Source organism: Artemia sp. Qi Xiang Cuo, chromosome 20 (genome assembly GCF_049724085.1).
Source record: "Artemia sp. Qi Xiang Cuo chromosome 20, ASM4972408v1, whole genome shotgun sequence".
NCBI lineage: Eukaryota > Metazoa > Arthropoda > Branchiopoda > Anostraca > Artemiidae > Artemia > Artemia sp. Qi Xiang Cuo.
This window is the reverse complement of record NC_142813.1, coordinates 33,102,952-33,130,933: the sequence shown is the minus strand read 5'-3', so window position 1 is coordinate 33,130,933 and position 27,982 is coordinate 33,102,952. Positions and strand designations below refer to the sequence as shown.

Below are 27,982 nucleotides of genomic sequence, written 5' to 3'. Positions count from 1 at the left end.
ATAAGTGCATATTTCAAAGAAATCTATCTTTTAATTGATTGTCTGGAAAAGTGAAAAAGGGCCTTAAGGTGTGTTATTCTTCTGTTAGATTTCATTGTGCTTCATAGATGTTCTGTCTATAGCATCTATACAGTGTTTGGGATGCATAAGATAAAACACACGTCACTATACAATGTACTCCAACTCTACTCCAAGGGGGATGCCAGAAATACCCCTCTACCCAGCAAAATAAGTAGGGAAACCTGCTTGACAAAACAAACTTTTCGACTAATGCTTACTGAAGACATTTAAAATCGCTTTAAGCAGCTATGACACTACGTACGTAATTTTCTATACTAATTGATTAGGTTACTTGTTTTCACACTTGAACAAGCCCCTTCATACTAGGTTAACATAAAAATTCATGAAAATGTGATAATTATCGTCTAAAATCATTCCAATCATCATAAGCAAACTATTCAAAAGTTAAAAATATGGAATGGAGATGGTGATTTAAGCTATAAAGTGTTAAAGGCTTTCTATGAAACTGTGTAACTTCTTCAGTAGCGTCAGTTCACAAAAACTTAGAGGGCTAGGGACAAGGTCGTATCCAGGATATTTGTTTGGAGGGAATGTTATTTTTTTTTTCGGGCGATAAATAAAAGTTCAAATTTTTTCAGGGGACTGGATACAAAAAAAAAATTTACAAAATGCATGAAAAACTATTTATATGCATTTTTGTTATTTTTTTTTACAAGGATGTACCCCCGCCCCCCGAAAAATCGGTGGGGGGGTACAAACTGGCAACAGCGCCTCTGGATATGGCCTTGGCTGGTGGACAAATGTATTTTCCGAAACCTAACGGGAAATTTGTGTTGTTTGTTTTCGCTTTTTCCAATAAAAATACCAAAAATATTCAATGAAAATACATAAAAAAAAGGATATTAGAAAGATACCCAAAATCTAGGGGATGTAGACAATCCAGGAGGGCAGATGCCTCCCTCGAGGTGACGCTTCTGAATTTATTTTTAAAATTATTGCTCATCCAGAACTTCCCATCGACGGTCATCCAGACCTTTCCATAACATAACACAAATTTGCACAACATAAAATGTTATTTAGAACTTGAGTCTACTTAGCTTTGTCTACGTTACGGGCAAAATTTGCTCTGTGAGATAAAATAACGTAACGTGAAGTTTTTTTATTTTGCACAGCACAATTTTTGGTCTGAAAAGTTCTTAAGTTATACTAGTGCAAAAGGCTCTACGGTGTAGTGTGAAAGGACCATAACTGGAAATGATATGTATTCTGAACAGTTTAAAATAGTTTAAAATACAATTATGTTAATTCCTAAAAGGTATCAGCAATTGTTTATTTTCAATCTTAAAATAATAAAAGAGAAAGCGTTTAAAATATGTGTTGTTTTCAGTAAAGTACAAATGACTAGGAAAATTGCCCTTGATTTGAGCTAGGCCGTGGATGTCACAAACAAGTTGCCACCCGATGAAAAAAAAATGACTGGATTCTTGGAAAATAAATCACTAAATTAGCACATAAATCACCAGATTATTGAATAGAAATCACTAGAATTATAATACCCTTTATCTTTGTAATTAATAATTGTTTTGTTTCTTTATCATGTTCTATACAAGCGCACCTGCAGGAAGGGGGAAAATTACCCCCTAGATGTGGAAAAAGATCTTTAGATTGACGTTTTGTTTTTTTCTCAAGCGAAAATATCCCTTGAAATTTTGAAAAATGCCTTTTTTTTTCATTTTTATACAGAAAATATAACGGAATACTTCCTTCCTGCCTGTATTTTCCGGAATCGGTATCATTGGCTTATACCCCTATCAGCGAAAATTGGTTATTGGTGATCTAATCAAAATATTTGCTTTTTCTTTTGAATCTATTTTGTTCGTTGATTCAAAACCTTATTTTTTTCAAAAAATATAGAAACTGTTTTCTTTTTACTCTAATTGAGCTGGCAAAATTACTGGGACACCAGCGACAATTTTGAAAATGGCCTTTTTATAATTCCATCTATAAAGTTTGTCCCACCCTTCACAAATTTCGATAAACATTGGTCTTTTTCTTTAAAAAAAAAAATTAGGTACTTGTTAACTATACGGGAAATACCCAAGAAGTAAATTTAAATTAATCCTAATGAAATATGCCAAAATATGATGAAAATAAAATACTTTAGTTCATATTTAATAATATAATTATATTATAATAATATAATGTGGGCTATATATTTGCATATTAAGGGGTTTGGGGGTATATTAACCTAGCCTTAACCCTACCCCCCTAATGTGAGAATATGTAGCCCAAGTTATACAAGTCCAATGCATTCTGTCACCCGTTATTTGTCTTTGTGGCTATGAAACTGGTTTTCATAGATCGTGCATTATTTTTATTATCCTTAGTATACTTTCATCCCCAGACCTATCCACAGGGGCTGCGTGGGTCATTCTAAATCTAAAGGTATGGTTTTGGAACCTTTCAACTATGCTAAATGCAATGGATATCTCAAACTTTCAATTGAACAAATTTCAGAGAAAAAATGGAGGCGGGGGGGGGGACTAGTAGCCGTCCGATCTTTTTTTCAAATAAAATGGACACCAGCAATTTTAATTTCCGTTCAAATGAGCCCTCTCCCGATGTTCTAGGACCGTTGGTTCGATACGATCGCCCCTGGGAAAAATAAAAAAACAAATTAACACGCGTTCGTGATTTTTCTTCTGGCAAATAGTACAAAATTCAACACTTTTGCAGATAGGGGCTGGAAACACCTACAGTAGGGTTCTCTGATACACCAAATCTATTGGTTTGATTTCAATTAAAATTCTTTAACTTTTAGTGGGTGTTTCCTCCCTCTTTCAGGCACATTTTCTCAGTTTCTTAGCCTTTTATGGGTAAAACTAAGCTTAATGAATCTTATATATTTGGAGTAAACATAATAAGCCAATGATATATCGTTAACATTAAAATTCCGTTTCTAGAGTTTCGGTTACTATTGCCACTCCATTCTTATAGTTTGTTACCACAAAATGTTTGATATGTTAGCACAAAAATCCAAAAACTTGAAAAAGAATAGGACTTTAACTGCGGTTATTAGATGTTTCTATTACAAATAAGAGAATTTGGAGAATTATTTGGAGTTTCAATTTGATATTAAAAGTGAAGATTAAAACCATAAGACAATTCCCAGAGAAGATACCTCCCCCTTACTTTCAACCGATTTCAATCAGAAAACTACAAGATTTAACGGTACTTTCCCATTATATGGGCCTTTCTAAAAAGTCAAGTTTGGTTATACTAATGAAATAAAATAGGATGAATATATAATAGTTTATAAACGAATTTGGGCTATATATTTGCACATTACGGGGGTGGGTGTGGAGGGTAAAGTATTGCATATATTAAATACGTAACCTAGCCTAACCTAGGTACCTTTTTCTCCCCCTAAAACCCAAAAAACAACAGTTTAAATATTGTTAACCTATTGAAAAACACGCTATGTATTACATTACTATTTAGCGGACTCTTGAATTAACCCGTCAAAAACGGATTTTTCATGACTGGTCTCCTTGTAAAGGCCCATATAATGGGAAAGTACCGATTTAACCTATCTAGTTATATTACGAATCCTATTATAAAAAGCACCAAGTCCTATTGTCCTTTTTAATGATTTCTTTTTATCATTTAGAAAGTTATATTTAATCTATACCTACCTTCTCTAAGGATATCGCTCTGAGGTCTGTATCTGATATCGACATATGGTGGGAAATCGGAAGTTTCAAAGACAAAATATTTGCATAAATGCTAATCTGGAACATATTAGGAACTATAGTGAATCACTATTTTGAATATTTTTTTTAAATCAGCTTCCTGTATAATTTATTCGATTGAATCATGAATCTACACGCTATATTTTGAAAAATCACTAGATTTTTATGGTCACTACGCAACATAAAAAAATTACTAGAAATAGTGATAAATCCCTATGGGTGGCAACAACCCTGCGCACAAACAGAACCGGAAAAGATTGGGCCAGGCTGAAGATATAAAGATAAGCATAAAATGACAGACAAAATGCCACATTCAGTTGACAGCCCCTTGGCATATTAGTATGGCAATTAGTAGGTCAACGTGACAGCATTTGTTTACTAAGGAATTTAACGGTTACAACATAGTGGATGATGATGTACATCATTCTATCATAATAAAGCGGAAATTCGTGATGCACTTTTAATGTCTTTTGTAATTTATTTCCCATTAAATCTCCAAGGTAAAAGTACTTGAAACTGTATTTAATATTCTATTGTGCTATGTTAAAGTGTGGATGTATCATCTTTCAGTGAAGCTTCAAGAAGGTATTTAGTTTTAATCTTATTTTTACTGTTGTTTTCTTCCTGATCCTCTGTGCTTCATTGCCAGGCAGAGAGGGATCTCCAGGCCAGGGTTTACTTGTCGGGTATTGGAAACACACCCAAAAAGTGAAGTTAGGTTAATCTTATTGAAAAATAACAAAACATGATGATAAAATAATACTCAAGAAACACAATTAGGGAAACGTAGCCTAACACAGGAACTTTTACAGTCACTAGTCTTCTATATTATAAAGTATAGCCTATATTATGTAATAATAAGTGCATTAATAAGCCTCATCCAGCAATGCAAACTTAAAGTAAATATATTTTAAATTATTTGAATAATTCATAATTTATCCCTCATTGTCAAAAACGATTTGCTTTAATTTTGTTTTATTTTGATGGTATGGCGGGGCCCTTTCAAATGATTGCACCCATTCACTCTAATCTCTCTTTGTCCGGCCCTGCCCATTCCCATCCCTAATGTGCAAATACGCAGCCCAAATTATACAAATCCAATACATTGTATCATCCATCACTTGTTTTTTTGCTATGAAACCGGTTTTCTGAGATGTAACCTAAGCGTAATTCTTGAATGTGTTTCCAATAACCGACAAGTACCCAGGGTCTAAAAAAATCCCGAGACTTTTCCAACTTTCCCTGGAATTTCTTGGATTTCCTGCATAAATGACCTTTTTGGTGGCTTTCCCATTTAGACCCCCCCCCCCATGGGCGCCGCCATGCCCCCCTGAAAATTTGGGACAATAAAGTAATCATAAGGAAACCAAAAGAAAAAAAGCAGAATATGGAAAAACCATGGAAAAAATGTGTGTTGCCCCGTTGTTGACTGCCTACCAATAGATTTTGACCCTATAGTAAAAGTGCAAGAGCCTAACTATTTATAACATTTAATCAACGAATCAGCTTTTTATGGTAGTCCTATATATGTATTTATTTATTAGTAATTAGTGCAGTTATCTGTACACAAGAAACATCGTATAATTATAGAAAAGACAAGGAAAACAATTTAATAAGGGGAAACTTCAGTAAAAATATGTCGTAAACTTTTGCTTGCATTACAAGAGTACCCATGAGGTGATACATAAGTTATTATAGTCAGTAATGTTTACTCTGAACATAATTCTGCGAATTTTTACATTTTCCCCCTTAATGGATGCGTTTTTTTGTGTTTTATTATCATTTATCTATTTTTCTTTAAGTGAATTCATATATCTAATTGTCGCCTTGAAAAAGATATAATTTTTACAGTTATGAAGCATAAAGGTGTCGAATATATTGGTTTTTGGTATTCAAAATTAAATTAAAAATATTGAATTAAAATTTGTTATTTGATTTTTAAATCTTAGTTTTAATGTTTCACATTGAACAAACTACTTTGATTCTTTTTATAAGCAATTGAGTCTAAAGGCGTAAAGGCATTAAATATTTTGGTGTTTGATAACCAAGTTCAAAACTGTCGATATTGTTAAAAAATTTCCGTCCAATGCTTCAGCATTGCTCAACAGAACTGAATGCTGAGAGTTTATACCTTAGTTTTTGTAAGTAGGCTATTGTTTTGTGTAATTTTTTGTTAATCAATTATTTTTTCCATTTTTATATACTTTTACTTTAATTGACATACTTTTTTCATTGTCTTTAGAAAATTTTTTCTTGCTTAATCTTCATTAAATAAATAAAAAAAAGTTTTTTCAACTGAAAGTAAGTAGCAACATTAAAACTTAAAACGAACAGAAATTATTACGTATATGAGGGGGGGGGGGGTTCCCCCTCCTCAATACAAAAAAATCGGTAAGGAGCGAGGTGTTGAAGAGGGAGCAACCCTTCTCATATACGTAATAATTTCTGTTCGTTTTAAGTTTTAATATTGCCCCTTACTCTCAGTTTTTTATTTAATATCTGATCGTTTTTTTTTTACTAACGCCAGGATACCTGGCTCCACCTCCACGGAAACATCCCCTCCCCACAGAAATATTCTCTGGGCAATTCAATCCTGGCGAAAATTTACCCCGGACAATTACCCTTAACATCTCCACGCCTAAGATTGAATCGGTAAAGAAAAAGCAAGACATAAAGAAATTTTGTATAGGAATCCTGGCAAATTCACCAGGTGTAAAATCCTCTCAGCAGAAAATTCTTCCTCCCCTTGCCACCCGACAAGTGTATGCATATCCCCAATAACAAATAAAAAAATATGTTAATTTTATAACTTAAAAACTTTTCCCCAGGGGCTGTAGGGGGTAATTTTATCTCCAAAGACATAGCTATTGGGCCTTTCAAGTAGGCTATGCTGAAGGAAAAAACTATCTCAAAATTTTTATCAGACGATTTTGGGAAGAGGTGGCGTGGGAGGGGGCCTAGTTGCCCTCCAATTATTTGTCACTTAAGAAGGGCACTAGAACCTTTCATTTCGATTAGACCGAGCCCTCTCTCGACGGTTTAGGCCCACTGGGTCGATACGATCACCCCTACGGAAAAAAAACGATAACAAAAAAAATAAATAAACATGCATCCGTAATCTTTCTTCTGGCAAAAATTAAAAAATTCCGCATTTTTGCAGATATGAGCTTGAAACATCTACAGTAGTGTTCTTTGATACGCTAAATCTGATGGTATGATTTCCATTAGAATTCTACGACTTCGAGGGGGTCTTTCCCCCCTTCTTAGAAAATCAGGCAAATTATCTCAGGTTCGTAGCTTTTGATGGGTACAACTAAACTTAATGAAACTTATATATTTGGAATCAGCAAAATAAGCCAATTCTCTGGATATATCAATTGGTATCAAAATTGAATTTTTTAGAGTTTCAGTTACAATTAAGCCGGGTCGCTCCGTACTTACAGATCATTACCACGAACCATTGGATTACCCATCAAAATCCAAACAGACATCATTGAAATACGAAGTATTTTCTTTTTCCTTCGCTATTCTATTTTTTTAATGTCTGAATATATAAGGGATTTAATTACGAGGGGGAGAACTGTCCTGATATGAAACAGGTACATTTTACATGTCTGTTATAAAATCAAAACGTGGTATCTATGCAGGCAGGATGATTTTTGAGTATATCTACTCCTTCTGTAAACTATTCAAAGGTATAGGAAATTGCATAAAGAGAAGTCTATATCTGTTATAATCTACGGAAGCAATCTTTCTGTAATTTTGGTTTGAGTTTGATTTTCTGTTAAGACTAAATGCAGATCAATTAAGGACATTATTGGTTAAATAAATTAATTTATTCGGAATTTTTCCTCGCTATTTAAGCTTTACTGTGTTTCATCTTACTTTCCGTACGACATAGTTGTCTTTTTTGCTCGTGAGTGCATTCCTACGGGTATTTAAAAATAGACACAATTCTCCGTAAAAAAAATACTAACACTTATTCCCTTCCATCTAACCAGCACTACTATTTTAGCATTTGCCCCCCCCCCTGGAAAATTTTCTGCCGACGCCCTTGTCCCCCCCCCGCACCCACTGATATATCACTCCCACACTCATACAATTTTCAGCTGATGTGCATGTTCACTGTATGTGCATCGTTATCATTCACGTGGGTCGAGTTTTTGTTTTACTTTAGGAGGTGAAAAATTGGTATTTACTCGGTTTAAGGCTAGAAGTGGGGCTGTTGAAGAGGAAACATGTTAAGAAAACAATTCTATCTTCATAATATGCAGAATAATTGTAGCTACACATTTTCATTGCAATTCTACTATGCTTTACCCAGAATCACCTAATGTGCAAATATGTAACCCAAACTACATATTTTCCATGTGTTTTTCCGTTTCTTGATTTCGTCACAGTTGATTCGATTTACGGGTACACCGGTAGGAACAAGAGTGACGCATGGCCAAATCCTTGGGAAATATTTAATTCGAGCTATGTGTTTTTACATTCGGGGGGAGTGCAGTGGAATTGCAGTCGAAATGTGTTAACTACAATTTTTCACCATATTATGAAATTAGAATTGTTTTCTTAGCACGTTTCCTTCTCAGCATCCCCAATTGTAGGCTTATATCCAATAATCCACCCACGCCACATAGTATATAATTAAGAAAATTAAAGTCTCTATGCAAAAAAAAAAAAAAAAAAAAAAAAGTAAAAGAATCAGAAAATTTCGCTAGCTAATTCCCGCATGCGTATGGCTGTACTAGTGACGACATAAGATGTCCATAATGTTGTTTCTCCAATGTCAGTAAACTTCTAGTAGCTAGCTAAGGAATTGAATACCTTTTTTGTTTCTCTTTTTAGAGCGTTGGGAACTAACCTTGTGGTTGATTAGTTCCCTTGGAAACAGGTGATTTTATTCTTTTTTTGTAATAACATTTTTTAACGTAAAAACATAGCAGGGACGTTTGGAAAGGGGCCTTGGGGTCTTAGAGTACCAATGCAAAATTTGTACAGTGGGCAAAAGTTATAAGACATTTCTTTTTTTACCGAAAAATTATATTCCCTCCTTTTCACACGATTCTTCAGTTGTTCACACATTTGGTGAACAACTCCTTTTCACACATTTGGTTAATAAGGGGGGAGGTGCCCATGATCTTAATAAGATCCCAATAAACAAAACACAACTTTTATGTGGTTTTATTTCAGTGGTTTTGCGAATATTCGGCGCGCAATATACCTTAATCGGAGGATCGGGGGAGTCATTAAATTATGTCATCAATTTAATGACGTAGCCACCCTATGATAGAGTGACTCCTTAGTGGACACGCGCCCAGAAGAGGGCTTCCAGACGCGGCTCCAAGATTATGATGGACTCTCCGTATACTTTTCATATAGTGTGCCTTTTATCCGCTGTTTTGACAGGAATAAACCCTATGAAAACCTGCCACCTGAAACAAATCACACAAGGGGCTGTTCTTTGGGAGTACATTTACTGCTTTTATTTCTTTTTATAAAAAACTTTAGCTTTTACAGCTTTAGGTAAACCTGAAGATTAGCGGCTCTCCAGAAGGAGATATACTTGGACAAAAAGAGGTATTTTTAGACTGTTCATCTTATGTTCATTTTCATGGTCGTATTTGCCTTTTTGATAATTCATCTACAGCCTCTCTCCCCTATATAGCCCGATGATATATACAAAACAAAAATCAACAAAAATGGTACCATGAGATTCCTTGTTTTATGCTCCTTTTCAACATAGTAGTCGATACCCTGATAATGCACCATCCTCCCCTTGATCGACGCATATATAACCTTCATAATATATTTTTTTTTTCATTGATTGATGCGTTGCAAAACCAGTTAGACCTACTCTTTGTAGACTCCAAATATCCATTTTAGCTTGAGTGATTATGCTGAATATTGGATAAAAATTAAAAGCATAACATTCAGCCAGTCCAATAACCCTATTACGGAAATTTCAAGTTCCTACGCGCAAAAAACACGAAATTTTACTTCTTTTTTTTGTGAAATTAGATAGCCTGTGCGTATCTATTTATTTCTTTTCCCCAGAGGCGTGATCATATTGCAGTAGTGGTCGTAGAATATCAGGAGAGGGCACACTGGAGCGGAAAATAGAAGTTCTACTTTCTCTATTCAAGTGAGAAATGGGATCATGACGCAGCTCTTAGGCAGTATTTACTATCTCCTATAAGAAATTTTAATTTAATGCAAATATTATTTTGGATTCTGAGATTCATTAACCTGCTCCATCGAACACTAAAAATAAAGTCCTTTTTTACAGAATTTCAAACGGCACTGCTTATTTTTTTAATGATTTATCTTGTATTCTAAGGTCGGACATTTATCTTTAAAGATATTCATTTCAAGCTTTTAGTGAGACATACGGGAAAACCTCACCTACATACGATTTGAAAATTCGTATGACGGGGCGGGAGTCCCATCCACCACCGAATGAACGGTGTTTATATGAACGACATTCGAGAGTAGACTGCAAAAAGGCATGTTTTAGCTTGTGTGTGTAAATTATATTAAGATAGGGAGGGGATATGCACAAAAATATGCAAGTTTCGCCGAGAAAACATTTTCTAGAACTTAGTCGCAAAATGGTCGACTTGACGTCCGTCAGTAAAGAATAAGGAGCAGCTGCATTGACAAGCAGTTTTTCAATACAAAAATATGCACAAAAATAATTTATTAATTTATTTTGAGTCTACTCCCAATTATCTTCGTATCGACAAACAGAAAGTGAGAACTTTTCAAATCGAAAGCAAAATAGAATAGTCTATTTTTTCTTTTCACTAGGAGACCAAATTTTTTACATTATTTAATATTCTGACTGATGTTAAACAAGCAGTTTTTCAATACAAAAATATACACAAAAATAATTTATTAATTTATTTTGAGTCAACTCCCAATTATCTTCGTATCGACAAACAGAAAGTGAGAACTTTTCAAATCGAAAGCCAAATAGAATAGTCTATTTTTTCTTTTCACTAGGAGACCAAATTTTTTATATTATTTTATATTCTGACTGATGTAACATAAGTTGCGCAAATAAGTTAGTAATAAATTGCGTAAATGTTACGATTTTTTTTCAAGGCTTACTGTTAAATTTTGAGCTATATGGCTTTGTAAACTTGTCTATAGCAAGTAACAGTGTTTTTTAGCTCACATTTATATTACTAAACGACACACGATTTGCTAGTAAAAATTGTTAGTATTAATTTGATCAAGTCAGTGGATAAACACGTATTGTCTCTAATTCGACTCGTTGCCAAGTGTAGATTTACAATTTTTACATGTAGGCCTATTATCTTTTTCAATTTATAGTTTTTATTTTTATTTATAGTTTTTACATTTTAGTTTTTATCTTAATGACAATTTATTTCTTTTGCTTTTAATTTTATAGACATGTATTATTACCCTTAAATCAAGTGACTTCAAAGAGATCTTAAAGTTATGGAGCAATTGTATATATACAATTGCCTTTCCATATCAAACAAACACAACTTAAAAACAATAGGGAAATTTTTTCCAAGACAGTGCAATTTAAATCGGTGAATATTTCGAATGTGTCGAGAACCTTGAAAATTGGGCATTAAATTCTTATTTTTTAAAACATGTCTATTGGGGTCGTTACATGGATGACATAATTTCACTTTGGAATTATGGGAAAAGTGAACTTCGGGTTTCCTAGATCATCTTAACACTTATGATAGAAATTTGCAGTTTACCCTAGAAATTGAATTTGAAAATAAACTACCATGTTTAGATGTGCTAATTATCCGTAATACTAATAATTTTGACTTCACTATCTATAGAAAGTCAACACAAAACAATAGATATCTTCATTTTAATTCAAATCACCCCCCACAAGTTAAAAGAGCAGTTGTAACTTCTCTCATTGACCGTGTCCTGAACATTTGCTCCGATTGATACATAAGAGCAGAAATAAATTTTATCAGATATATTCTTTCTGGCAACGGATACCCCATTCCTTTTGTCAATAATACGATTAACCGTAGACTAAAAAGACGTTTGCGTAAAATCGATGATATTTCACAATGTGAGACTCCGGAAATACCCTCTAATATTATCTATCTTCCGTACATCCCAAGAATCACCACAAAAATAAAAAATATTTGCACAAAAAACAATCTGTATTTACTTTTCACCAATAATTTTAAAATCACAAATTTCTTAAACTCCGGTAAAGATAAAACCCCAGTTACTCGCCAAAGAGGGGTTTATCAAATACCATGCGATTGTGGCAATTACTACGTTGGCAGAACTCATCTACTACTAACTACTATTAACAACTCATCGCAGCACCAAGCCGCCTGAGGCCACCACAGCTACGCACGCTCCTCCTCCACCCCAATCGATTCAAAGCCTCCCTTTTTACACCCACCCACGAAGTTCCCATTTCCTTTAAATCTTTCTTTCTTACGTTCTCCCACCCCAGACAGGCCGACCTGCTTTCTGTATAACCCTAGATGGCAGGCCGAAAAGAACACTCTTCGGCAATCTGTCATCCTTCCTCCGCACAACATGCCCTAACCACCTCACCCTTTCTTTCATTATAGACCTAGAAAGCGGTATTGAACCACATTTTTCGTATAGCCTATTGTTTGAAATACGGTCAGTCAGCCGGGTACCCAGAACAATCCTTACGCAATTTCTCTGGAAAACATCTAGCAAATCTTCATCCGCTTTTCGGAGCGTCCATGCTTCAGAGCCATATTTGACCACTGTCATCACTGTAGCTTCTAAGATTCTAATCTTGGTTTGCAGACTTATCTTCCTATTCTTCCAGACTTTTTTTAACTGTGAAAAAACACCCTGAGCCTTGGCTATTCTATTTTTAACATCTTCGCTGCTCCCACCATCTTTACTAATAATACTACCAAGGTAAGTGAAGCTGATCAATCTTTTCATTACCCAACGTCACCTTTTCATCTTCACTTATTCCTAGCCTTAGTGACTTAGTCTTCCTAACATTAATTTTCAAACCAATTCTAGCACCCTGAACTCGCAAAACCTCTAAAACTTCATTCATTTTGCTCACACTTTCATCTAGGATGCTTAAATCATCAGCATAATCCAAGTCCAGGAGACTTTTTCCTCCCCATTTGATTCCGTGGTCTCACATTGCCTTTCCTGTGCTCCTTAAAACAAAGTCCATCAAAATAATCCATATAAAGGGGGATAGAACACAACCCTGCTTAACTCCTGATTTAATACAAAACCAGCTGCTAACGTCATGTCCTACCTTAACCGCAGCAGTTTTATTCTCGTACATAGCACTAATCACTTTAATGTATTTGTCTGGTATACCATACAAGGATAAAACCTCTACTAAAGCTCTTCTGTCAACAGAATCAAACACTTGCTTGTAATCTATAAAACTGAGGACCAAAGGTGTTTGAAACTCAGGCACTTCTCAATTATTAGCCTAAGAGTGAAAGTTTGGTTGACACATCCTCTACCTTTTCTAAAACCGCACTGCTCTTCTCTTAAAACTTTTGCTACTGCATCTCTCAGTCTAAAAAGTATCATATTACTAAGTAATTTGCTACCTACAGAGACCAGACTAATGCCTCAATAATTACCACACTCACTCTTATCACCTTTCTTATAAAGTGGCTTAATTAGGGTTTTCCTAAAATCGTTAGGTACTTCCCCTTTTTCAGAAAATCATATTCATAATCTTTAATAACTTATTTCTAACCTCAGAGCCACCATATTTAAGAAACTCATTTACTGCCCTATCAGCACCTGGAACCTTATTATTCTTTAATCCTTTTAGTACTGTTGCTAATTCCTCCTCACAAAACAAATCTTCCGTTACATCCAAAGGATCACAATCTTTTCCATTTTCATCTATATTTTTTCATGCAACTCCATCTCGGTTAAGCAAGTTCTCAAAATGTTCGGCCCATCTCGCTATAGCTTTTTCCTTATCTCTAATTTCCACCCCGTTCCTAACTTTAGCTGGGACAAGTCCGGATTGACAGCTACCTCTCAATTTGTTAACGTGCCAGTACAATATTTTACTATTATGCCGTCTTGATGCATCTTCTAAATCCTCGGCAATTTTATCCATGGCCTCCACTTCACAGCTCCTTAGTTCATATTTCAATACTTTCTCCACTTTCTTTACATTTCTTTTGTTTTCATGCGATCTATCACTCAGATAATTCTTGTGCAAGTCCTTTCTCCTTTCTATTAAACATAAAGCTTTTTCACTAATATTCTTAACTGCAGTTCTAGCTTTCTTCCCTTATACACCTTCAGCAACTTCACAAATTATTTTTCTAAAATTGTATTCCAACCATCTTCCACATTATCAAATTTTAAACTCTCAAGTTTAGTATTCAACTGTTCCTGGAAAGTTTCTCTCAAATTCTCATCCTGGAGTCTACTAACATCATAACTTCCCGGGAGGTAATTACCCTTCCAATATTTCAGCTTTAAGTTAACCCTTGACACTACTAGTTGGTGATCTTTACTTTTAACATCAATAACAGCACTCCTATATACCCTAATATCTTGTATTGATCCTGCCAGTCTTTGGTTTACTATAACATAATCAATAAGGTTTGCTGTCTTACCATCACGTGAATACCATGTTAGCTTATGAGCCATTTTATTACCAAACACCGTATTGGTTATAACTAGATTGTTATACCTACAAAATTGCAAAAGTCTGTATCCATTACTGTTTTCTTTTCCTACACCAAATTTACCTAAGCTGGGATACCATCTATCCTTATTTCTACCAGCCTGGGCGTTAAAATCTCACAGTAATAACATCATATTTCTACCTGTGACCTTGTCTATTTGATCCTGTAACTGTAAGTAAAATTCATCAGAGTCACTAGTATCTCCGTCAGTTGGTTCTACAGGGGCGTATACTACTATAACTGATACCCTGAACTGTCTAGTCATAAAATGAGCAATTAGTATTATATTATTAATACCTTCCCGGCCTAAACAAGACTTAGCAGCTTCTTTATTCTTCATGAGCCCTACTCCCTGTCTATGTACCCCATATTTCTTGCCTGAGTAAACATATTCTGTATGACCTAATTTCTTATTTCCTACTCCTGGGATATGATTTTCTGAAACTCTTAATAAATCCAGTTCAAATCGTCCGAATTCGTCAGTAAAAATGTCGATAAGATAGTCATTTTTTAAGGTCGTAACATTCCAAGTTCCAATTTTCATGTTCTTTAAATCATTGAAATTTTTTTCGCCTCAGAAAAAGCAATGATCCCGGATACCAGTGCAGGACGGGGATCACAGATCTTCTCAAATCTACACCAAAGTGCTTAATCCGGCTTAGAACCAGATAGCAAGAATTCCCTTGGACCTCCATCAATGGAGGCTTTTTGCAATCCTGGGCCCATCTTGGTCACAACATGGTTTTCAGCACTTGACGATGCTCTTCTATCAACAAGAGTCGAAATCCTGCACAGACAATCTGAAGCCTATTACCTCCGACTCATTATATATTCATGCCTACAAATATTATGCTACTAGGGGGAGGCAACCCGTAACAGATAAATTGGCTAGGAAGAGGTTTTTCAGCCCAAAGACACCCATCAAAACATACCATTCCCAGAAGAATTGTCCATTAGTCAGAATCCCGTGCGAATGCTTTATCGTTTACTAGGCTATAATTTTCTCGAGAGGCGCTTCTCCTTAAGTGGGAAGAGAGTTTACTGCAAGGTCCCCAGTCGTGTTGGTGCCCCAAAAAGGTTGAAGCAGTCTTTTAAAGAGGCCGTTGTCCATAGATCTGGATCTTACGCCCTGCCGAAGTTTTCCTCCTATAGAGGATCCTCCCGCGATGGTGTTCTGCATCACCATGCAATTTAACCCATTGCTGGGAGAAGGTTTGTAGCTCATGGGACTTGTGGACAAACAATTGGGCCCTTTTGAGTGTACATTTGAGGGTCCTTCTTCCTCCTCCGCCTGTATTTATGACCACGGGCGAGGGTGCCCCAGTTTCTATTATGGACCCCCAGGGACAATGTCCCCTCTTGGTCCGTGCCTCCTATGGAGGTACCCTACATATCTGTAGAGCGTTCCCCTATCGCCACCTGGGGACACGCTGAATGGACCCCCAGAGAAAGCACATTATTCCACTTCCCCATGAAGTGTTGCATTTGGATTATATACAGAATACTAAATATTCGTTGCAGTTTGAAATGAACAAATACAATGTTTCATTCATAAAAACAAAAATTTTTAAACGAAAGAAATACTTGATCCCAGTCTACTTAATGTAATTACGACGTCAAGACGTCAATGTAATTACGACGAAAGTCAAGTCAAATCAAGTCAATTACGACGTGTTTGATGATCAATATTAAATCTCAGTCTAATTAACGTGTTAAGCAGAGACTGTTAAAAGTATTTTACAGATTCTACATCTTTTATAACGATCCTCGTTATAAAACTCATCAAACTGATCCTCGTCGCAGAACTCATCAGAATCTAGAAAAATGGAAACACCATCATAAATAAAACATAGACAAAGTGTTAATTGCTAATAAGTCCAATAACTCCTTCGATTCTGCTTTACCTAGCCATATATCTGATAACCCCAGCCACACAATGCTTTTCGAAAAATCTTCTCTTATTAGTAGCGATTTGGGGATAAAACAGGTGGTCCGGGAATCAATCGAAATTAGGCTCAAAATAAATAAGAATATTTCCTTAAATAGGGACTTAGGAGAATATTCACTGAATTCTTTATACTCAAATTTAATTAAAAATGATCTAACAAAATATTTTATTAAACCAATTGACAATAGTATTGAACCCGTTACAAAAAGGCCTTTAAGACTAGCTGCTAAAAAAGCAAGATTAGCTTTGAAAACTTTAAATTACGTTAATAATTTCATTTTATTTCGTTTGAATGAATTCATCCTCTCTCGTCATTTTATTTATCAGTCCTGGTTGAACTTCGTTGAAGTAAGGATACTGGGGCTGTTTTAAAAGTTTTTTAAAAGCATTTTTAGTTTTAAACTTCGTATTTTAATGTAAGTTGTTTTTATATATATTTTTTCTTTAATGTTTTGCTGAAGACGGCCTTTGGACATAGGGCCGAAATATTCACCGATTTAAATTGCACTGTCTTGGAAAAAATTTCCCTACTGTTTTTTAGGTGTGTTTGTTTGATATATGTATATATATATATATATATATATATATATATATATATATATATATATATATATATATATATATATATATATATATATATATATATATATATATATATATATATATATATATATATATATATATATATATATATAGACTATATTTTCCTCTTTCAAGCAAGCATTTTGTCTCCTACTTTATTTATCGCGTGTTGTCTCTAACTCGTCTCGTTACCAAGTGTAGTTTTGCAATTTTACATGTATTATCCTTTTCAATTTATAGTTTTTATTTTTCATTTACAGTTTTTAAATTCCAGTTTTTATCATAATCCCAAATTATTTCTTTTGCTTCTAATTTTTTTATACATGTTTTATTACCCTTAAATCATGTGACCAAAGAGATTATAAAGTTATGGAGCAATTTTATATAAAAAAATTGCGTGACAACATTTTCCTCTTTCAAGTAAGCCTTTTGTCTCTTTCTTTATTTATCGTTACCAGGCGTAATTTTGCCTTTTTCGACGTGACTTCCAAGTTATAATAGTCACCCGATATCTGTAAGACTATACCCTGCAATTCTTTGCGCGTATCGCGATGACACCTGACTATAAGATTAATTTTAAAAAAGTATTTTTGATGAAAGAAAGTAAAGAACGAAGTTTATACTTAAAACAAACAAAAGTTCTTGCTGTTGTCTATGCAATGTATATTTAAAAACCAGCATACTCATGATGTTTTTCTACATTTGTAAGATTCTGAAAATATAGCACTATACTGAAAACACAAAACCGAAGCAAAAAACAGAATGTTCTCTTAGAACCAGAAATGTCCTTAAATAAACCACAAGAATTAAATATTAGTTTATAATTCTCTCAATAGTCTTTCGCTGGCCATGATTTTGGTAACTTTTAGTATACAATTAAATCCTCGACAAAACTCAAAGCTGAGTTTTCAGTAAAGCACTATTACTTGAGAATTCCAAAAATATAAAGAAACAACACAAGTCAGTTATTGGTTAGTTTTGTATGTTCATGTTGCTTAAACTACAAAGTAATAATTTTGTTCGTTTTAAGTTTCAATCTTGCTCTATTCTTTCATCCGAAAAACTTCTTTTTTATATTAACTTTTGTTTGTTTTAAGTTTATTTCTAAATATGCATTATTAAAACCTACAAAATGATCTTTGTCCAACTTAGGCTTAAGAAATCAACACGAGTCTTTGTTAAAACATAGTTATCTATTTTCACTAGATATCACGTGGAAGATTTTTCAGGGTCTTTTCAAAACACAAGAAAACTTGTTTTTATAATTCTGAAAATAGTTCTTTTTTCTAACTCAGCATCTTTTGGGAAATGTTTCTCACTAGATAGTTTCTAAGAAAATACGGGTGCTCTTTTACTTAATGGTACACACCGCTATAGACTCTATCGAGGAGAGACAGAACGGGAGAGATACAAAAAATAAAATAGGATGAATATATAATACTTTAGAAACAAATTTGGGCTATATATTTGCACATTAGGGGGGAGGGGGAGGGGGGGGGGGTAAAGCATAGCATATGTTAAATACGTAACCTAACCTAGTACCCCCCCCCCTAAACCCCAAAAAACAACAGTTTAAATATTGTAAATTGTTCATAAACCATTATAACCGGGTATCTGTCTTTCCCTTTTGACTAGTCTCCCTGATAGAGTCTATAGCGGTGTGTACCATTAAGTAAAGCAGTACCGAACAAGTTTTCAATCTTTCGCTTGGGTTCAGGTTTGCTCTTTACTAGGTTTCACCTATTGCTGCAGGTATGACTTGTTTTTCTTAATTCCTGGCTTTATCACTGTTTTACTAGTCTTTCTGAGTAAATTTCAATCCGGTAATCTCAAAGATTCGCATCTTTGTATACATATATAACTGAGCAATATGTCAATGTTCAATAATAGGGACACTACAAAGTCTGCCCAAGCTTATCAAAGTTCCCGTCTCCAAAACTTTCACTTGAAATATGGGCAAATTTATCATATAGATTAGAATCCTGAGAGGTACATTATCATCATTAACTCTGAGGAGGCACAGATAGAAAATTCCATTTTTAATCACCAAGGTCGTATCCAGGAAGGCGGGTAGGGGGGTTTGAGCTCCCCACCCCCTGAAATGTTTGTCCGACTCGTAAAAAACGTAACAATAATGAATAATGAACAGATTTTTGATGCGTTTTTTAAAGTTTTTTGTCCCCCCGAAAAATTATTTTGTAACCGCCTCCCACCGAAAAGAATCATGGATAAGGCCCTGTTCATGACATATTTAACTTTAATTGCATTGTGTTTTGTATGCAGCATAAGGTTCAATCATAGTATATAGCATCAAGAAAATATGCGTAAAAAGCGTTTCAAACAGTCAATGGTAACCGAAACTCTTAAAACCGGAATCTTGATCCGAATAGATACATAAAAAAAATCAAATTTTATGCTGATTTTAAATATATATGTTGCATTAAGTTTAGTCGTCAAAAGTTACCCATCAAAAGTTACGCGCCTGAGAAAATTTGGCTAATTTTAGAAAAAGGGGGAAAGACCCCCTATAAGCTATGGAACCATAATGAAAATTAAACTATCTGATTTAGTGTACAAGAGAACCCTACTGTAGATGTTTCAAGCACCTATCTACAAAAATGTGGAATTTTGCATTTTTTGACAGAAGAAAGATCACGGATGCGTGTTTATTTGTTTTTTTTTTTTGTTTTTTTTTTTTTTCCCCAGGGGTGATCGTACTGACCCAGTGGTCCTAGAATATCGTGGGAGGGCTCATTTGAACGGAAATTAAAATTTATAGTGCCCTTTTTAAGTGACAAAAAATGGAGGGCAAATAGGCCCCCTCCCACGCTCATGTTTTTCCCAAAGTCACCCCATCAAAATTTTGAGATAGCCATCTTGTTCAGCATGCTCGAAAATATGATAACAATGTCTTTTAGGATGACTTAATCCCCCGAAGTTCCCGGGGGGAGGGCTGAAAGTTATGAACTGTACCGAATGTTAACATATAGTATTGGTTATTGGGAAGTATACAGACGTTTTCAGGGTGTTTTTTTCTGGTAGGGGGGGGGGGTCGGGGGCTATATGGGAGGATCTTTCCATGAAGGAAGTTTTCATGGAGGAAGGGACATTGCTATGAAGGGGGCGCTGGATTTACCAGCATTATCAAAAAAAGGATCAGAAATTAAGTAAAAAAACAACAAGTTTTTCAACTGATCAACTGATTGTGATTAAAGGGTCATTTTTAAAGAATAGGAAAAAAAAATCGAATTTTAGCTTCAAGAGCAAGGTATTGACTTGGAGGCGAACCCCCTAATATACGTATTAAAAATCAATGAACATAGAAAATCATTGCGTAAGTTAATTCGTAAGCTACGCATATTTATTACTAATAAAAACGTTCGTAAATAAAATTAAACAAGTTTCGAGAAAGCCATTTAACCAAATAAAAGAAAAAGAAATATATAAATTTTGTTTTAATTATTCATGTACGGTGAGCCAAAATCAAAACCTGCATTAATTCAAAAACGTTCAAAAATTAAATAAAAAAACAAGTGTTTTTAACTGAAAACTTAAAACGAACTGAAATTATTCTGTTTATGAAGGGGGCTGTCCCCTCCTCAACGCCTCGCTCTTTACGCTAAATTTTGACTTTATCAGAACTCTATTTTGTTTTTAAAACAATAAAAAAAACTTTAGCGTAAAGAGCGAGGCGCTGAGGAGGGGACAGCCTCCTTCATAAACGGAATAATTTCTGTTCGTTTTAAGTTTTACCCGTCGTTCCTTACTTTCAGTAAAAAAAACTTGTTTTTTTTTATTTAATCAGCCACAAGAAGCATCTATTCTCAATATCGGAGCAATATGGAAGTTTTCAAGATAGGAGATTTTAAACATCAAATTAGCAGTTTTTGACCATGGCTATCTCAGAATTTTCTTTCACTTAATTTCGAAAATTCGAATTTTAATTTATTTTATCCTGGGGGAAATTTGGAATGATACTGATCCCTTAAAGCCTATCCTGTGGCAGCGCAGTGGACTGATCTCTGTTTGGAAATACGAGGCCCGAGGTTTGAATCCTGATGCCGCAAGGCACGACAATTTTTTCTTCAAGGCCTCTAAGTAGAGGCTTGTACAAGTACTAGATACCAATACTAATACGCTATTTTAAATACGGAACAGAACACTAATGGCTTCAAGTCATGTCCTATATTTCAATCGTCTATGCAGTATTTGAAAATACCCTGCTTAGATGTCTTCGTATAATTTAGTTCCTACGCGGGCTTATAGTATAATCCTAAGATGGTCAGTCGATTTATTTATGTAATTTAAACTAAAGGTTATTTCTGACATTGTCTTTTTATTAAAGATCTCAAGTTTTCACAGCCAATAATATGGAGGAGCCATGTCATGTCACTGGTCTGACGTTGACCGAAAAATCAGCGATAAAAAAATCCTGGGAAATTGTAATGGAAAATAAAGCCCAGCACGGTGTTGCCCTTTTCAAAGCGTAAGTTGATTTCCATTACTGTATTTATAAGCTTCTATTTATTTGAGCTATCCTTTGTTAGAAGGAGGAAGGCAATACATTCCATTGACTTCCAAAAATGGCAGAGAGACCTTGAGAAAGGGCTGGAGTACTGTTCGGAGGATCTGTGGGGGATATCAGGATCCAAGGGTCTACATACCCCTAGGAAAAATTGGGAAATTGAGGCCTGAATACACACTTTGTGCCGATTGCAGCCACCTGGGATAAGATTTTCTACTACCCGTGTAAAATTTGAATCTGTAAACTTATGCCTCTAGCTTTAAGTATTTTACTAGGGTATTAGGGTATTATCTGGGGAGGATCTCAGGATCTCAGGGGTCTACAGACCCCCAGGAAAAATCGGAAAATTGAGGCCTGAATACACACTTTGTGCCGATTGCAGGCACCTGGGATAAGATTTTCTACTACCCGTGTAAAATTTGAATCTGTAAACTTATGCCTCTAGCTCTAAGTATTATACTAGGGTATTAGGGTATTATCTGTGGAGGATCTCAGGATCTCAGGGGTCTACAGGCCCCCAGGAAAAATCGGAAAATTGAGGCCTGAATACACATTTTGTGCCGATTGCAGGCACCTGGGATAAGATTTTCTACTACCCGTGTAAAATTTGAATCTGTAAACTTATGCCTTTAGCTTTAAGTATTATACTAGGGTAAAAATATTTCGTTATAGCCTTTCCAAATTTTTTTTTTGAACGCTTTTAAAAAAATTGTTTCAAATGAAACTAAAGAGTGAAGTTAAAATTTCAAGCGAACGGAAAATATTCTCTCTTTGGGGGTTGTCTTCCCCTATTCCCCCACTTGTTATGCTAAAATATGAATGTATCATACATAGAAGCTGTACTTTAAATCAATAAGAAGTTAAAATTTAGCAAGGAAGTGTTTGGGGGGAGTCATGGGAAGAGTGGTCACCAGAATATATCCGATATTTTTTGCTCTTTTAGGTTTTAACTTCGCTCTTTATTTTCGTTAGAGCACGCTTTTATTTCTTTAATTAGTCCTTTTGAATATCATATTCAGGTTAACGCTATCTTAAACACTAAAGGCAGACTTATGTGTGACATCTCTGAAAGAGAAAATTATCTCTGAGAAGGTACATTTGTAATTGATTTTTAAGGGGGATAGGGGAGGGTCTGAAACGCCTAAAACGATTTTTCAGTTCGTGACATGTAATTTCTAAGGAAATGATGCTCATTAGAACAATATCGCTCCCGGAGCATGCTCCTCCCCCTTTGCCCAGATAAGCATTTTGAAAATTGTCAGCTATCTCCCCAAACCTCCTTTCCTTCTAGATGATCTAATACCCTCCCCCTCACCACCCAATAGTCAGTATGCGCCTGAACAATACTCTATTACCGTTAGTAATGCTGCATATACGTTCTGTAATAATAACCGTTATTTGTACGGACTGTTAGTCTGGTTTAATAACTATTCATGTTGTATAGACATTATATCGTGGTTGTAGCGGCAACCTAGTAAGATATGAACACGTCCCATAGTAAAAAACATATTAGAGAGAATATCATAGAGAGCTGTTTAATGGTTCATTTTAAAAGAAATTGCTACATCTACGGACTTCTGTAATTAACAAAACCTTTTTTTTATCAATTCTCTATGAAAAACTACATTTTCGTATGCAAGGTGACGAAAGACGTCATAACCTTAGGTTATAACCTACGCTAATGCATAATTCAGATATTTCAGGTGTATATGCAATGGAAAATAACTTGCTGTTACTGTGTTAAGTAACAACGTAATTGAAGCAAAAGTAATTTTTGGAGAATAGCTGGAAAGGAAATTTTTTGTTGAATGAATCCAAACAGCTGATAAAGCACAAGGCATGGGAAGAATTTTTTGGTGGGGGTTCTTACGTGGGAGGATCTTTCCCTGGTGGGGTTTTCGAAGGGGAAGGGAATTTTCCATGGGAGGGGAGTTGGATTTCCCAGCATCATTTAAAAAACTATCAGAAATTAAATAACCATAACAAGTTTTTTCAACTGAAAGTGAGGAGCAACATTAAAATTTAAAACGAACAGAAGTTATTATGTATATGAGGGGTTGCCCCCTCCTCAGTACCTCACTCTCTATGCTAAAGTGATTTGAATTTGTAAAAAGCTTATTATTCTAATTAAACGGTCCTTGTGTATCAGGAGCCATTCTTAAATAATTGGAACAAAAAGTCAAATTTTAGCGTAAAGAGCGAGGTACTGAGGAGGGGGTAAACCCCTCATATAGATAATAATATCTGTTCGTTTTAAGTTTTAATGTTGCTCCTTACTTTCAGTTGAAAAAACTTGCTTTTTTTATTTAATTGCAACCAGGCATAAGGTTAAACAAACAGCGAAACATGCACACCAAATGAAAGATTGAAAGGACAAAGTATTGGAAACTGAAAAGATAGGAAATTCGGGATTGAGCAACACATAACCAAGCACAAAAATAATTTCCATTGCAGTCTGATATGTTCATATACTTTCCAAAAACAACTTATAGGCTCCAAATCAGTTAAAAAACGAAGCGAAGCATGAGTTTAGAACGATACCAGAATTTGACACAAAGCACAAATGTACCTAAATTAAAAAACAATAGGTAGCACTGCAAGCTCTGCATATTCTCTAATGGCTAAGGAAGGTTGCAATTTACATTATCAGCACGCTAGTATTAGGCAAAAGCATTTTTAATTTACTGTCGGAATTTTTCTCCTTTTTCGGCTGCGGTTAAGCTAGGAAGCGAGGCTGGTAGTGGGCTCGGTGCTGAGGTAGGAGCTAAGCACTTGTGTTTTATATTCGTCAAAAGCGTTTCTTTCGGTCAATAATAAATATTGAATAGGAAGGCACAATTCTTTCAGATTTAGATTATACAAATGATTTGAGTTTCCAATGTAAAAATGTTCGCGGAACGAAGGAATTAATGGTTTATTGAATTCACGGTGCAAGTTCGAAAATTTATGCAAGAGGACTAATCCACTTCAACTAGGAATAAATGAGGATGAAAATGTGATGTTACACATTGAGGAAATTGAGGGGAAGATCACTTATATACACTGATTTATTACTAAAGATGTCGAATGTAATATAGATCTACAAAGTAAAATAGCTAAGCAACTGGAAGTAGTTAATAGTCGAACTAAGCTTGGAAAAATATTAAGATGGGTCCATGGCTAATTGTTATGTATGGCTCTAACGCTTGATGTTTTACAGGGGGATTTCTAAGGGTATTTTTAGGTGGGCTACACGTTCAAACAATTAAATTAAAAATGTAGATCCATAAAATGGGGTTCGCTCCCTTTGCATGGCTAAACTCAAGGACTAAAATGGTTAGGTGTCGTTTTATGGAAAAAGGATGATACGTTATTGCTTTTTTGATAACCCGGAAGGGGTCAAAGGAAAAAGGAGATTTCCTTAAATGCATAGGGGAGATTTCGTAAGAAAAGATTTAAAGAAAGTATGAACTTCGTGGCGGCGGGTGGATCTTCAAATAGGGTAGGATAGAGGGATAAGATGCGGAGCTATGTTGAACACAGGCGGCTTTGCGTTGCGATGAGTTATCAGTAGTAGTTGTAGCAGTAGAAATCCATAGCCGAAAGACCAGAGCCTACGTAACTCAAATAATTAGATTGTATTTTTCAGTTTTTTTGTGGCTCATCCAGAGTATCAACAGTATTTCAAAGCATTTAAGAAGGTGTCCCTAGAGGATTTAGAGAAGAGTCCATTCCTGAAGGCGCATGCCACATCTGTCATGAGTGCCATTAATGAAGTTGTCTGTAACTTAGATGAGGTTGAGATTCTTGGCATTTTACTAGAAAAAATTGGCTTCAGTCATGCACGGAGGGAAATTCGAAGAATTCACTTCGAGGCAAGAATTTTAATGAAGAATCTTCTTAAAGACTCTTTTCTTAGCAGTTTCCCATAATATTTTCGCGACATTTGAGTTTTACGTCTATTCTAGCAAGATCCTTCCATTCACTCGCACTGTCTCCCTCCCTTTTTCTATTTTGTTGTTTGGTTTACTAAACTTCATTCCCAGTAAATTTACTTTCTGAACACCACCGCCATCTTTTAATCCTGCAAAACTTCACTAGGATCGTCATTTCCGTAGTTTCATTGATTTTTTATCTTGTTTTATATTTTTCTTTATTGTGAATATTTTTTCTTCGTATTTGAATATCATCGTGGAAACTACTGAAAATAGTAAACGAATTAGGCCAGGCTCTACCAGAAAAGAACTTGATTGACTTCTGGCCCTTGAAAATTCGCAAAGATACTCTCTAACAGTGAGAAATGTTACCCAAAATGACAGTAAACGTATGCCATCATATTAAAACTACTCAAAAACGCTTATTTTCTTTCATTAAATAAACAGACACAAAAATATCCTGGTCATCTCCTCTTCCACGTAATTGGCTTAATAAAATCAAAACCGGCAATTATCGTCTTCCTGAATTTCTTCCACTTTTTATTTTAAGAACTTGGACAAAATACCCTCTGAATAGCTCATTCCTTTGAAAATTGGAGAAATTATCTCGCCATTGAGCCGGTTAATACTACACCAGAAGATTTAATAATAGGCTGCATAAAACTGGAAAAAAATTTGACCGTTTCCTTAAAAAGACCGAAAAAAAGTTTTTTTTTAGATCCATCGATAAAATATTGCTTAACAACCGTACACAAGCCACCACTAAAACTTAGTTTCAATTTTTGGGATATATTATGCATCATTTCCTATTTCCTATTCCCATTGTCGCTTGATTTTGAGTCACAGTCTATTGGGGCGGGCATAAACATTTGTGTTTTAGTGTAAGAATGGTTTAATCCCTGATGTTTTTAAGAATTTTTACCAAATTAATAGTGACCTGCATAATTATGGAACTAGGCAAAGTGATAATATAGTTCTTGATTTGCGTCGTGGTACCAGGTCTTCATTTTCAATGAAACACCTGGGTCCATCAATATGGAATGAGCTACCATTGAGCATTAGAGTGGCGGAACATGTACCTCAATTTAAAAAGAATTTAAAAGATATTTTTTGGGGGGGAATTTGTTAAATTTTATTATGGCTGGTAGGTTGGGTCGGGGAGGAAGAGGAGCTGGAGAGGTAAGGGTGGGCTGAGATTTAAGGGTGGGTTGGGGCTAAGGTGAGGTTGGAAGGGCAGGGTGAGGGGAGGGGAGTGGGAGTTGAGTATTAAGAGTGATGGTGAATGGATTTGTTATTATTGTTTTTCTTTTATATTTATTTATCCATTATTATTTTTAATTCAGTTATTTATTTATTTATCTATATGTTTTTTTCATATATATAGGTTATATTCGTAGTTTATCTATTTTTGGTTTATTTATAATAGTTTTAATTAAATAGTTGAGGTTTATGTAAATAGTTGAGTTAATAGGAAAGAAGTTATGTGGACTTTCGCGCGATCGCAAACCTTCATAGGTTTTCTCCAGCGCTGTGTAATTTATTACACAACACTAATTAAGTGTTGTGTAATTTATTTATTTGTTTGTGATTGTAGATTAATAAACTTACTTACTAAAACATTTCGACTGACTAATATCTCAATTTTTCCTTTGTTTTAGAATCTTGCCAAAGTGATTGTTGCATATTTGAGACAAGCGCTTGGGTCTCATCTTACAGAAGAAGGATCAGATGCATGGAGAAAAGCTTTATGCGTAATGATTGACATCATTGAGAAGGGCTCTACTTCAGAACGTTGGTGAAAAGATGTACATTATAAAGTGTGTTTCTATTTTTGGAATAATTTTATGTTTTTATTATCATTTGGCAACAATAAAATTTTAACCATGAACTTTGCTGAAAACGGTCAACTCCTAAAAAAGTTACAACTCGGCAAACAACCTTGTGTTATGATTTTGAGCTGTGTGGAATATCAGGGGAAAGATAATCTTGATAGGTAGATATTCCTAGCTAGTGAAGCATACAGAATCTAGCAATGGGGAGGGCCTACCGATTTACAGACCCAGGATTATAAGCGACCAACAGCTGTGTTTTTTTGGCACTCTAGTCATACCCAATCAAAAATTAGGACTTCCTCAAATAAAATGAAGAGATGATCAGAAACTGTATAAAGAAAGTGTGAACTTCATAGAATGGAGGAGAGGTATCCTCAAACAGAATAGGTCATATTAAGATGATTGGTCCTTCATTTATAACAATTCTCTGCCTTTTGTTAAAATGTGTTATATTCTCTTTGTAGAAATAGCTACAAGTTTATCTTCTTTTTAAGTCTCAATCGTTCTTTTGATATCTTTTGGAGATTCAGGAAAAAGATTCACCGTACAATCCAGTGAAATAATACCAGCCAAAAATCCCCGAACGGGTTTTAAATGGTTCCCTTTCCCTGTAACGTTAACTGTTTGAGTTGCCACACCCAAAATGAGGTGTAACCTGAAGCATGAAATCATTTCCCAATTGTATTTAACCGGGCAGTATGATTACACATCAAC

At 35.0% G+C, this 27,982-nt stretch overlaps 2 protein-coding genes across 6 annotated transcripts in view; one reads left to right on the top strand and one right to left on the bottom strand.

Annotated features, from left to right (window-relative positions):
• Window positions 1-27,982, bottom strand: part of LOC148940116 (uncharacterized) — a 307,698-nt gene that overhangs the window by 60,130 nt on the left and 219,586 nt on the right. The window lies entirely within an intron of this gene.
• Window positions 48-27,318, top strand: LOC148940120 (cytoglobin-1-like). 4 transcript variants are annotated; one of them, XM_089106487.1, is made up of 4 exons: window positions 48-68; window positions 21,343-21,483; window positions 25,151-25,376; window positions 27,095-27,318. In XM_089106487.1, exons 2-4 carry the CDS (start codon window positions 21,368-21,370, stop codon window positions 27,233-27,235), a joined length of 483 nt encoding a protein of 160 aa, XP_088962613.1. In that variant the 5' UTR covers window positions 48-68; window positions 21,343-21,367; the 3' UTR covers window positions 27,236-27,318. The 4 variants fall into 4 exon arrangements, with proteins under 4 accessions (XP_088962613.1, XP_088962612.1, XP_088962610.1 ...); XM_089106486.1 differs by lacking the exon at window positions 48-68 and adding an exon at window positions 4,141-4,273; XM_089106484.1 differs by lacking the exon at window positions 48-68 and adding an exon at window positions 4,222-4,358.